General features: G+C 39.1%; 1 protein-coding gene across 4 annotated transcripts in view; it reads right to left on the bottom strand.

The window, feature by feature from the left end:
• cacna1ha (calcium channel, voltage-dependent, T type, alpha 1H subunit a) overlaps positions 1-12501 on the bottom strand; it is a 128835-nt gene that overhangs the window by 7200 nt on the left and 109134 nt on the right. For 3 of the 4 annotated variants that reach the window (XM_016681767.1, XM_016681768.1, XM_007572047.2), the window contains exons 28-37: positions 11673-11824; positions 10851-10960; positions 9857-9990; positions 9519-9589; positions 8897-8975; positions 4671-4792; positions 2247-2405; positions 1946-2086; positions 1614-1782; positions 375-532 (exon numbers count right to left, since the gene is read on the bottom strand). In XM_016681767.1, coding sequence (XP_016537253.1) covers positions 375-532; positions 1614-1782; positions 1946-2086; positions 2247-2405; positions 4671-4792; positions 8897-8975; positions 9519-9589; positions 9857-9990; positions 10851-10960; positions 11673-11824 — 1295 coding nt within the window. Of the gene's footprint in view, positions 1-374; positions 533-1324; positions 1382-1613; positions 1783-1945; positions 2087-2246; positions 2406-4670; positions 4793-8896; positions 8976-9518; positions 9590-9856; positions 9991-10850; positions 10961-11672; positions 11825-12501 lie in introns of those variants that run through there. The other variant, XM_016681769.1, reaches the window with a different exon arrangement.

The raw sequence follows: 12501 nt of genomic DNA, 5'->3' as shown, positions 1-12501 counted from the left end.
AGTTCAGTTTGTTTATATATATATATATATAAACAAACTGAACTAAGGCTGAACTAAAAGTGTGGAGTTCATTTTTGCACTCTGGCCTCTGAGTCAGTACTTTTTGAACTCAGCTTTTGGGGCATTTGGAAAACAGCTCCACCTCAGTCTGTGAATGTTCTCCTTTTAGTCTCACTACTGAATCTTAATTTGATTTAGGTCTGGACTTTGACTGTAGAAAAGTGAATCTTAACCCTGTGGAGAAGTGGTTCACTGGAGTATCAAAGATGGGTGTGTAAACAGCCTTTCCAGTCTGACGGAGGTCAATTTTTCCATGTCTGTTTTTGAGAAAGCAACAATAGAATTGAACTGCGAGGCGGTCGGGTCTCCCTCACCTGTCTGTGCAGGGCCCGTGGTGAGGGGCCGGGTGTTGGCGGGGCGATGCGGGGCAGAGTGAGGGTGGGAGTCGACTGCGGGTGATGAGGGGAAGCGTCTGGAACCTGGAGCAGAGAGCGGCTCTCGCAGGGCTGGGAGTGGATCGACATCACCGAGACTGCGGGACGAGATGAATCAAGAGTTCGTCACACAAAAAGGTCGAATCGCATTTTTGCCTCTGTAGAAACATGCAGCTTTGCAGAAAAATAAAAAATAAAAAACCGTGCACAATTAGTAGTACGCTGACACATGTTGTAGTTCCTGTAGCGCTGTAGTAAATGACACTTTATTATGATAGCACATCTGGAGTAAAGGGATCAACAATTTCAGCTAAAAAAGTAATTTAGCGGTAATTTAGAAGATGCTGAAATGTCAGGCATGCTATCAAAACAAAATGTTTTTTTTTTTCTCTTGCTAATCAGAGCAGAAATGTTATCTTGAAGCTCTTCATAGATGACAAATAATCTGCATTTAGATTCTGGTTACACAAAAAGCTTCACATGATAGACGAGGTAAGGATATGTTCACCTCTTAATGACTTATTAAAAGACTAGTAATAGACAAGCAAGTCCAATTTCTGTGAATCTATGTAACCAGAATCTTTGGCGTTTCGAACACACACATCCCTTGAATCTGTGAGTTCAGATAAAGCCGCTTCAGCGTTTTGCTCATTTTAAATCAATACCTTCAGCTCAAGCTCTAAAGTCCCTGATTCCGAAAACCCCCTGTAATCCGTACCCTCATTCTTTTTTTTTTTTTTGGCGCATACGGTTTTTGTGACTTTCCAGCTTGTCCTGAAAGTTAACCGTCGTCGCCTTTTAGGTTTCCAGCCATTTAGAAGCTGAGCAGATGAGCCTGTGTGAAAGTTGCAGAGATTCACATGGATCAACTCATCCGCTGCAGTCACTACCTTGGGACAGAGCTCGGTCTGCCCACAGCCGGGTCACAACATGCCATTAGAGTCTGACTGCAGATGAAACAGTTTTCGTCAGTGCCTTAAAAAGTGTTCCCTTTGTTTGTTTTTTTTGCTGCTATTTTGACTGTTTACAGGAAAAACTAATTCTAGAAAGACAACACACCCATGATGTTATGTAACGATTTTGAAACAACTAATACTGGTGTTAAATCCTGAGTATTCACAGCTTAGCTCTCACTTAAATTTCTCTCTTATTATTGTTTGGAGGTTTCAATTAACTCACCGGCATGCTGGTGCTGGGAACTAGCATCTACCTCCTTTAAAGGGTAGGGGGCGCTAGCAGGTCGTACAGGTTGAAACATATAGCTGTCATTTGGCAGAGAGTGCATCCTGGATACGGACATCTTGCCTGAAGACAGCAGGTCCTGGTCGTTGCACTGCTGTTCTTCCTCCTACAGAGGGCGACAAACACCACACGGTTCATTCGCGCGCCACACTCGGCTTCATAAGACAAACTGTCACAACCTGTTAGAATCAGTTAGTAAATTCTTCAGTTCATGCTTGTGATGTTATTTTACGACAATACTCTGCTAGCAAACGCAGTTGACCTCTGACCTGTTCAGGTGAATTTGGGCATGGCCCAATATAAGTTCCTCCCACTGAGCTGTTGTTGGATCCGGTGCTTTGTCTGCGCTGCCTCTCCACTTCCATTTCCAGTGCAATTTCTGCATCCATCTCTGCGTCCTCTTTGGCCTCCTGCAAAATGTAAAACCGGTTACATTTTGCAACCGGTTTTCAGGCCCGTCGAAAGCTAGAATGAGACACTTGTTGCTAAGTGCGTGGTATTTTATCACACACGCACGCGTTTACGTTTTTTTTACACCGCCACGCTATTTATTGTTTTCTGTGACCGTACCTTGTTGCTCTCCTCCAGGTGTTTCATTAAAACAGCCACCACCACGTTGACCAAAACAAACTGGGCCATGAGCACGAAGGTGACAAAGTAAATTGGAGACACCCAGGGTAGGTAAGACAAACAGTGGATTTCTTCTGGCTGGCAATCCCTTAAAGTGTCCTTTAAGAAACCAAGTGTACGATTTAGACATGCAAACACCAACCAAAATACAAAGAGACGCACAGATCTAAAATGAAAGAAATATATATAAGAACTCAAAAGGTGACACAACAGGAAACCTTTAGAAACTTATGAAAAATATGAGAAAATGTACAAGTTTACAACACATGCCTGGTTTTTGTGTCTTGTAAATATAACCTGGGTAAAATAAACATGTATTATAAACAACTTGATCAATCACCATGATGACACACGTGAATTTAATGTTTTTAAACCAATAATTACTCCCAATTTTGTCCTGAGGTTTTTAAAAAAAATGCCTATAGCTCTGAAAGATCAAATCTGTTTTGGAGGCAAATAAGTTGATTTGGTATTTCTTATAGTTTAGTTCAGCTCTTTTATCACTGGCTGAAAAGTTGTCATATTGTCATTATTATTAATATTGTCATCATTTGGGAGTAAAACAAAGTTGTCAGAGGAAGAGATTTTTTTTTGTCAACACACAGTTTGCAAAGCTCATCATGTTAAGAAAAAAGGAAGAGTTGCTTTTCAAAAAGGTTTTATTACAGTATATTGCACCTGTCAACTCGTGGAAAATGCATTCTAAGATTTTAAAAAGGATAAAGAGCCATATGAGCAGTTACCCAACAGCTGTTTCCTGAACAAGTACTGGAATGCTGTGCTGTAAATGGGGATTTGGCGCCCCCATGTGTTGAATAGTCGTCACGTGCCCGCTGCTGAGAATAGGGAGATGAGCTTCCTGCTAAATGCACAGAAGTTTATCCTGCTCCAGAAGCTTACATAATTTACTGCATTCTAATTGGCTGGTGTTGTGGGGGTCGAGGGGCGGAGGGAGGTGGAGATTTGCCACTGCTATAAGGAGTATAAAAGCTGCTACATGTAGAGACAAAATGTCCAGTTTGGGAAGAGAGTAACATAAATGCAGTCTTAAATTGATTAATGATCCATTACTGACAATTCTACTCAGTTTAAAAGCGATATTTAGCAGCGTCTAGTTTCTGTCTAACTTGCTTCTCAGCTGCTTAAGCAAAGGTTATTTTTTCCTTCTCCTAGATGGCGTCTCGAATTGGTCCAACTACTGAACTAACCGTACAGATCAGCTAAAGAGAAAACAACACAAATTTAGAGGTAACAATTTACACCAAAGCCATGTGAAAGCCTTCTCCTAGAGGCTGCATTTAGAGAGCGGCAGTAAGGTCAGGAGGAGCGTGATGGAAAGAGACGTTTTTACTAAAATAAGATCAAAACAGCTATGACTTGATTCAACAAATACTGCGACAAGAAAATAAGTCGGACAATAAAACTACTTTGACTGCGATTCGCCAAAATATCCAAAAAGATAATTAACCGAAAAAAACAATCTACTGCACGTTTCATTTTAAATTACATTAGAGCGTGTGGAGTATAATATTAGGCAATCAGTTCAGTTTATCTATAGAGCGCCAGTCATGCAAAAGCAACAATATTATTAAATGTTGAGACAACGATCTAAGTTTTAATAAAAGTCGCTCCTCATTCCCCTCTCTCTTTTTTTCTTTAACCTGCCATCACAATGCACAAACATCTGTTTCAGGATTGGATACATTTTATAGTGACACTAAATTTGGACTATAAAAGTACAATTGTTAGAGTTTTATTCTCACAATTAGAATGTGCTAGTCAATAAATATTTTCCTTTGCCATCAAAACATTTTTTTTATTGCCTCATTTGCGATAAAATGAAAGTTAAAGATTTTATTTTGTTTTCTAGCACTAAACCGATTTGCCTGAAAAGAGTGCATGTCATCATCCTCTTTTAAAAATACATCTTATAAAGCAACAGAACAAGATCATTTCAAAGTACTTTTACCATTTCAAAATCCACAAAGTTGAACTTTTAACAAATATTAAGATAAACAAAAAATATAAAGATTTTTTTTTCCAGACCTCACTCTTGAAGAAACTCACTTTTTTTTTTTTTTTTTTTTACAATTTTACACGTTTCCAGTGTGTTGTCAAATACATTTAACAAAGGACCTTTTGTTGAAAAACTAACTATTTTACAAGCCATTTTCAACAAGGTGAAAATGAAAACGTTAGCGTTGACATTGCCATGCTAAGCTACTTTACTTCCACATAATTGGTTTTAGAGGTCAGCGTTCTCTCCGTGGTTTCCGATAATCTAGTCATCAAGTATGACAGTCTTTGTTTTCAGTTCTGTGCATGCGCACGTGCGTGTGTGTGTGTGTGTGTCGTTGTTCATACTTTCATAATCCCATTCCAGTTGTCTCCTGTGGAAACTCGAAACAGCGTGAGGAAGGCCATCCCAAAATTCTCAAACGTTGCGTGACGGCTCAGCCCCTCACACGGGTTGCTGTCGCTGCATTCTAAACAACAGAAGGAAAACATATTTTTGGCATTATTTACACGTCAGTGCCCTCCCCCTCCAAAAAAAAAGCACTCAAACTGTTAACTCTATCAACACTGTTGATAAATTACGCTTTATCAACAAAAATGTTGAAAATATTCCAGAGAAAAACAAGTTTGTTTTTTTTTTTTGTTGTTTTGTTTTTATTTACCAAGTACAAAATCTCTAGTTGAAATTGAAATTAATTCTCCAACATAGGATACAACCAGTCTACTCTGTTTGAGCATAAATCACTATGATTTAGCAGAACCCTCAATTAAACATGTAAAAAAATACTTTTATCAACTGCTCTGAACTGAAAGAGATTCATTTTAATCAATTAGATTAAACAAGACGTTTAATTTTTTTTCCAGAGATTTTGAGAATAGGATGTTGAAGATTAGCTTGATATAAAATAGTCTTTTAGAGCAGAATTCAGTTAGCTAAATATCCATACCATCATTACCATAAAGCTAGCATGAACAGGTTGTTGTGAGCCAATAAGGCCTGGTAGTTAAAACAAACGCACCCTTTGACAGGAAAACTATGGCAGCTCACATGCTTTCTGCCACTTGATGTAAAAAAACAAATTAGACCCCATTGAAAGCTTCTTTTCTCCATGGAGATTCTCTGATAGCTATCTCTAAAAAAACAAAAAAAACAAAAAAAAAAAAAAAACAACTCCAAATTAAAAGGTGCCTCTAAACTCCTTGCCTGTTGAGAAACATACCAGTTTTGTCACATGTAGAGCACAAACCCTGTGCACAGCGTTACCATAGCAACCATTCATCAGTATTCATTACAGTAATGCAAAGCATTAATCCTCTACTTATATATTTAACACATGCAAGCTTACTTTCAGAGATTACTCGGAAGATTTGAGTCTCAGACTTTGAATCGGAGTCGAATCTCAAGTCATTAGAAGCGCGAGTCTAAGTCCGGTCCAAATCTTTGGTGTAACTGAAGTCCATGTTGCAGACTTGATTCCCCACGTCTGCCATGTTCTCACATGTTTGGGACATTCAGGCTAATTTTAAATCAGTCAGAAAGCTTTATTTGAGGCAGACCAGCTCTCAAAATAAACCCCCTACAAGTGTTGGGCAGCAGAAAAAAAAAAAAAAAAAAATGGCCGAGTGAGACATGGAAGGATTTTCCCACAGGGACAAAATATATGTGATTTTATTTTTAAAAAACCCAGACTTGTTGTTGTTTTACGTTATGCATAGCAAACCATCTGGTGCTTTAAAGGAACCAATCTTTGATCATTAGTGGATTTTGTTTTCAGGAACATTGATATATAATTGCCAATGTCCCATTTAGAAACTCTAATGATTTAGTTACATACAAAAAAAAAAGAAAAAAAAAAGGAAGAGTACTCTGAAAAGAGAGCTTCTAGGCATGTGAACATGGCAGAGCAGTGAAAAATAATTATTTGCAGTGGACATGGAAATCTTTGAGCCAGTTCCGAGCGAACGCCCCGAGGAGCAATTGTGCAAAATTAAAACCCAAAAGATATCTTTAGCTGCTTTAAATTTGGGTATCACGAACAGGCAGCTGAGGAAGACCGAGGCTGTCCACCGTGTATGACGCGTCTCTCTCTCTTTTCTTTTTTTTTTCCCATATCAGTTAACAAGAGAAAAGGGAGAGGATTTAACAATGTCACACTTCAGCTCAGAGGAACTGATTGAGGCAGTTTTGCATAATAGGAAAATGGAATCCGGCTTCACTCAGACAGTTCAGTTCAGTTTTTTTTTTTTTCCAATATAACCATTTGTGGTGTCTCGGGAAGAGATGGAAGACACCCAGAATGTCATTTTTAGATTTAATCAGTAATTTCTCTGGCAGAAAGAGAGACCCTCCCTTCCCTTTCCGTGTCTGACTCATATCCAGGCGGCATGAGGACAGCGTCAGAGATGGTGATTCATCTGGGTGTAGATCAAAAGAGATTATTAATTAGTTTTAGTTTTGAGGATCAAAACGAAATAGCTTTGGTATCTGGTGTGCTAAAAATAGCTTTGCTGGAGCGCTGAGCCATACATGCCAATACAAGCATGTAAACACCGAGTCGTTTCCCCTGTAACGCCACCTCATCTGCACACCTGCTGTCAGAGACAAGACTCCTCAACATCCACAGGTAATACTCCGCCTTTCACTAGTTATTAGCATTTAGGCTGTTCTGGGCTTCAATGGCTGCAACTTTCCCCTGTGGTGGGTGAATAAAATACACTGAACTTTTCCTTTATAGTAACTTTGCTCAAATAGCTGCAACAAGTTTTGATTTCATTTCCCTTTGTGAAGGTGCTAACAGGAAGTAGAACTCTCATATAGTAGAAAAAAACGTTTTTCCTGTTCGTTTACGAGCTACAACTAGTGTTACAGTGCAAGTAGCTGCAATAGGAAGCTTAATTTATTTTATTACTGAAGATGCAAGTACTCACACTGTTCTCTAAAGGGGTGATTATGAAAATAACCAATCAGAACCCATAATCCAAATATATATCAGAACCATCTACCACAAGTCTCTGACGGATTTTGAATTAATACGAGTTACAACAATATTTAATTTCCCCATCGGGATCAGTGGAGTCTTTTTGAATTTGAATTCCGAATATTTACTTGTTCTCCCCTGTTCACAAACTAGCACTAAAACTGTAGCACAACTAGCTGCAACAGGAGAGTAGGAAATGCATTAATTTGTCCATTAATGCATTTTTCCCTCTGTAATGATATGCATATTTCCCTCTGTAAATATTTGTGACCTATACTGGTGCTGGCCCACTTGATAAAATTGCGTAAATAGCTTTAAAATACACTCAGTGTCACAGGGTCAACACAACCTGACATTGAATTTCGTTCAGTGTGTTGGTGGGAGTTTTCCACATTGTTACCACTGCAATTACTATACAAGAGGCATTTTTATAATCTAGACTTTTAAACTGATCAGAGTCTTTATCCATTACTTCCTGCTTACCTGGTGTAAAAAAACACGACAAAATGAGCGTCTCAAGCAAATGCAGAAGGTATGTGTCGATCTTAATAAGGCAACAAAATTGAAATAATTGCAATATTTGAAGAGGGGAAAACCGAACTGTGAAAAACAAAGCTGAACTTGTCCTGCTACCACGCACAGTATTACAGGGTAGGTAAAAAAAAAAAAAAAGGAACAAATTCTTAATTACACTGTCAACTAAACAATGGATGGTATAATTGGGGTCATCAAGTCCCCATAAAAATTCACTTCAAGTCTTGCGTAAATTTCTTTAACAGGGGTGACAACAAAATACATCCAAGGTTTTTTGGCTCTACTTTATTTTTCACAGATCATTTCAACTTGGCTTCTCCTTGCTTGTCTTGTGCGCCATTTCCACGTTAAAAACTTAAAATTGAAAGAATTCCCACTTTTTAAACCTGTCTCTACCTCCATGTTCTCTATCTCAGTGTTTCCAAAGCAAAAGATATTTTGTAGAAAAGTCAGAGGCATCCATACAAAACAAACAGCTTTTCTCAGCACTCTTGGCAATGTAAGAATCACAGTAAGCAGCAACAACAACAACAAAAACAAAAAAAGAAAGCTGGATATTTTTTGCATTATGAAAACACATTACTTTCCTCTGGCACATGCAGCAGGAGGTATAATGACATTTCCCAGAAAGCAAACGCTCTCATCAGCAAGTTGTTTCTGTTTCGTCTTCCCAGATGCCTGATGTGGCTAATCCTCTCGCAGAAAATGAGCTGGACGTTGCAGGCTCGTCAGGAGAGCGACGGGAAAATAAACATGATCATGCAAACGGTTTGTTCGCTCGGAGCAACCCCCCCCGCCCCCTCTCATAAAAAAAAAAAATAATAAATAAATAAATAAATAAATAAATAAATCAGAGTGGCAGGGAGACAGATAGGGGTTACAGTGAGAAGCAACAAAAACGACTCAGGCAGGAAAATTCACTTTAAGCTGTGAGCGCGGGAACAATAAGTGAATCTCAAACCACTTTTCGCTGAAGCACTGAGTCTAGTGTGTGCGCTGTTTTTTCCGGCTGATGTGTGTGGTGTGTGTGTGTGTGTGTGTGTGTGTGTGTGTGTGACTGACCCAGTTTGCCGAAGAGTTCCACTCCCAGGGCAGCATAGATGAAGAAGAGCAACATGAAGAGGAGACCAAGATTTCCCACCTGGAAGTGATACACATGTTAGACTCCCCTCCCCTCTACGCAAAGGAGCGCGGCAGTGTAAATATTGCTCGTTTGAAACTCCGGGGAATACAAGGATTTAGATTTATGTCAATGTTTTTTTGTTTGTTTTTTTGTTTTAACTTAGTGTGTCTGAAACATTTTTGACTTCATTTATGGCGAGACCACACTAGAAAAAAAAAAAAAAAAGAGTCTTCCCAGAATATAAATTCTTTGCTGTTTGACATGTTTTGCAAATAGAGCAGCCAACACCTGCTCAAAATGGAGATTAAACAGACTCTGAATAAAGCTGCTCGCAGATACAAACACTGTGTTCTTGCAGCTCGTGATAAGAGAAATGCAATGTCCTTCTCCTCTCTCTCCCGTTATGCTAACAAACTGCAGAGTAAGAAGGAGCAAAAATGTGGAGACCTGGTTATAGAGCCTGTTTGAAAGACGGCGCCGTTTTCATTGTCAGTCTGCAAGATATGCAATTAAAACATGCTATGTTACAGTGGTTGAGCCCTAATAAGAGTCCTTGTTTACCTGCGGCAGTGCTTGCATGACAGTGTCCAGGAGAGCTCTCATTCCCTTTGCCATCTTCAGAAGTTTTAAGACTGCAGGAGACGCATAAAAAGGTTTAAAGTAGTTTTTTTTATTGCAAGTTTTAGCCAGCTTTTTTTTGCAGAGCAATTTATAACGTCATAAAAATGTCCTATTCGTTATACAACACTAAAGAAATAGTTGTCCTGTCATATAGGATATGACTGAATTTCAGAGAGGAAATAATGAATTTTCAAAACATTTAAATTAATACGTAGATATAAAAAAAAAGACACAAGCTTGGTTATTTTGTTCGTGAGTGTGTGTGTGTGTTTGTTTACCTCGTGCAATGCGCAGTACTCTCATGATTCGGATGATGGTAGGATTTATTGGCAACGCAGCTTTCATTTTCAGCTCTTCCAGAGTGATTCCCATAATGGACAAGGCAACTATTCCAACATCCAGCTGATTCCACCTAAACAAAAGTTCAAATTCATTTCAATGCCACCAAAAGACTAACAGTGAAGTCACAAAACGACTTGTGGCAAATGAAAACTGAAATCCTTACAAACAAAAGAGTGGAGGGAGCTTCCAGAGACATGTCCTAGCATATCATACAGCTAAAAACAAAAAAGCATTAAACTCCAGGAAAGTACTTGTTTCCAGCAAACTACAGCTTCAGTTCACCAGGCAGGAATTTCCAAAAGATAAGCTCAGTCTTTGTCCTGGAAGGCCATCCCATCTTTGTGACACTGATGTTTGCTTCTGAATCCAAGCCTATGCATTAACTGTGCTACGTTTCTCATGTTCAAAACTAACTCCGGCGGCCTCTGTAAAAGAGAAAACCCTCCCCAGCCTGTAATCTTTGGTGCCTTCCTTCAGGTGGCGATGACCCCAAGTTGATAATGTCTGACATGAGAGGACAAACAAAGTAATTAACTGTACTTCCTTCAATATTTACAGAGCTAAAAGAAGAACAAGAGGATGGGAAACAGATCTAATATTAGTTCTGCCAGAGTGCTGATCGTAAACAGTGAGCCAGGCATTTAAATTAATGGGTAGACCACCCACTTATCTCTTCGGGGGAGAAAACAGGATATTTTAGCCCTTAGACAAGTTGGACACACTCACCGACCATGTTGAGTCTACGTTACTAAACCCAAAGCCAACAGACCATGTTAAAATACTGGGATAATATTATTTTTTCTAACTACCTGTCACACATGGCGGATGTGTGACAGGTAGTTACACATCCGCTTTCTAACAGGTAGTTAGAAAGTGCACGTGAACGTGCACGTGAAAGTGTTTCACATTTGCACTCGTGGTCTGTTGTACCTGTCTTTGAAGAACCGATGGAAGCCGAAGGCCACGAGTTTGAGCAGAGCCTCGATGACAAAGATAATGGTGAACACGTAGTTGCAGTACTTCAGAACCTCCTCCAGGTACTGCAGGAACACAGACACAAACATGAGAAGGACATCTCTCACGCACTGATCGGATATGGCTTTCACACATCATTAAGGATAGTAGATTTTAAAATGCAGGAACAACCTAAAGCGATTCGAACCCCAGAAAGATGCGGCTTTAAAATAATGCTTATTCAACCAGAGAGTTTATTCCAGATGGGTAATAAGATGTTAATCTTTTAGAAGATAAAACAATGTAAGAGCGGTGCCATTTCAAAGATATGTTTTATTCAAATATCGCTTTGAAAATTTGAAAAATCTTTGATTATGAGATCCATGGACATTTCCTTGCTGTCGCTCTGATTTTTAGCCCCCTTCACAGATTTTCACTTAGATTAGGTGAGATGACTAGATTGTTAAAGAACCCCAGCTACCAGCTTCTATGATACTTGAACACATTTACTTAGTATCTTAAAGGACAGCATTATAAGGAGCTTAGATATTACTGTTCAAGTTAACTATTTAGCTATGGCAAAAATGATAAAGAGAGTACGGTTTAAGAAAGTGAACATTCCTTTGAAATTACAATGAACAGATATTTATTAAAGCAGCCTGGGATTTTTGAAACATTTATTCTCTCTTTGAAAATAGAAAAAGAGCAATCGGGGTTTGGGGAACATTTAGTTATTTAAGATTTATCGAGATTTTGTTACTTAAAGCAAATATGCCACAGGGTAGTCAGCCACGTTACCTGCGGCTGATTGTAGTGCTCGATGCTCATTGTGAAGACATTGATACAAATGATGAAGGTGATGAAGAGATCCAGGTAGTGGCTTGTGCACAGAGTGTGGATGGTCAGGCGCAGAGGAGAGTAGTCGGCGTAGTACGGTCTCTGCTTGGCCTCTGAAACACACAAACACACACACACAAACAGACAGACAAAGTGAGACACGGGTAAATATGAGCAACAGTTTTTGGTAACATTGCATGTACCAGTCATGTGCACAATGAGGCAATGATTGCTCTTTATTTAGGCTTTTTTTTTTTTTTTCTATCGCTGTTTGACCAAGATTGTATCCAAATGCTTCTTGCTGTCATAAAACACTCATGAAGAATATAAGATCCCAATTCCTGCGCACATGACTGGGTCTGTGGTGAGATGATAGGGCATGAGAGTACCAGGTGGGCTCATCATTTATTCATTCAGAAACCTGTTTCCTTTTGTTAATGGCACAGTACATATCTGTAAGAAAAGACTGTGAAGAAACCAACAGGCGATGCACACTTTACCCCAACTACTAAAAACAGTTCTACTAGTATAAAACTGATTAGTCGTGTTGGTTCCTTCGTCCTTTTTTTGTTTGTTTCTTTGTTTTAGCCCTGCCTCGGGATGTTTTCACTAGTTTATACTGGATCCTTTCGTTACAGTCTTCTGTTTTCTACCTGTGTTGCTTGACCTGCAGGCCCCGTGTTATTCTCTGCAAGTTCTCATTGTTTTATTAAGGTACTGCATTTGACCACTTTCTATCTCTGAGCTTTGGTCCTCTTCAAACCTAAAACATGACAGAAGAATCCTGCAG

Source organism: Poecilia formosa, unplaced genomic scaffold (assembly GCF_000485575.1).
Source record: "Poecilia formosa unplaced genomic scaffold, Poecilia_formosa-5.1.2 Scaffold293, whole genome shotgun sequence".
NCBI classification, from domain to species: Eukaryota; Metazoa; Chordata; class Actinopteri; order Cyprinodontiformes; family Poeciliidae; genus Poecilia; species Poecilia formosa.
The sequence above is the reverse complement of the archived record's forward strand: the minus strand, read 5'-3'. Positions and strand labels throughout refer to the sequence as shown.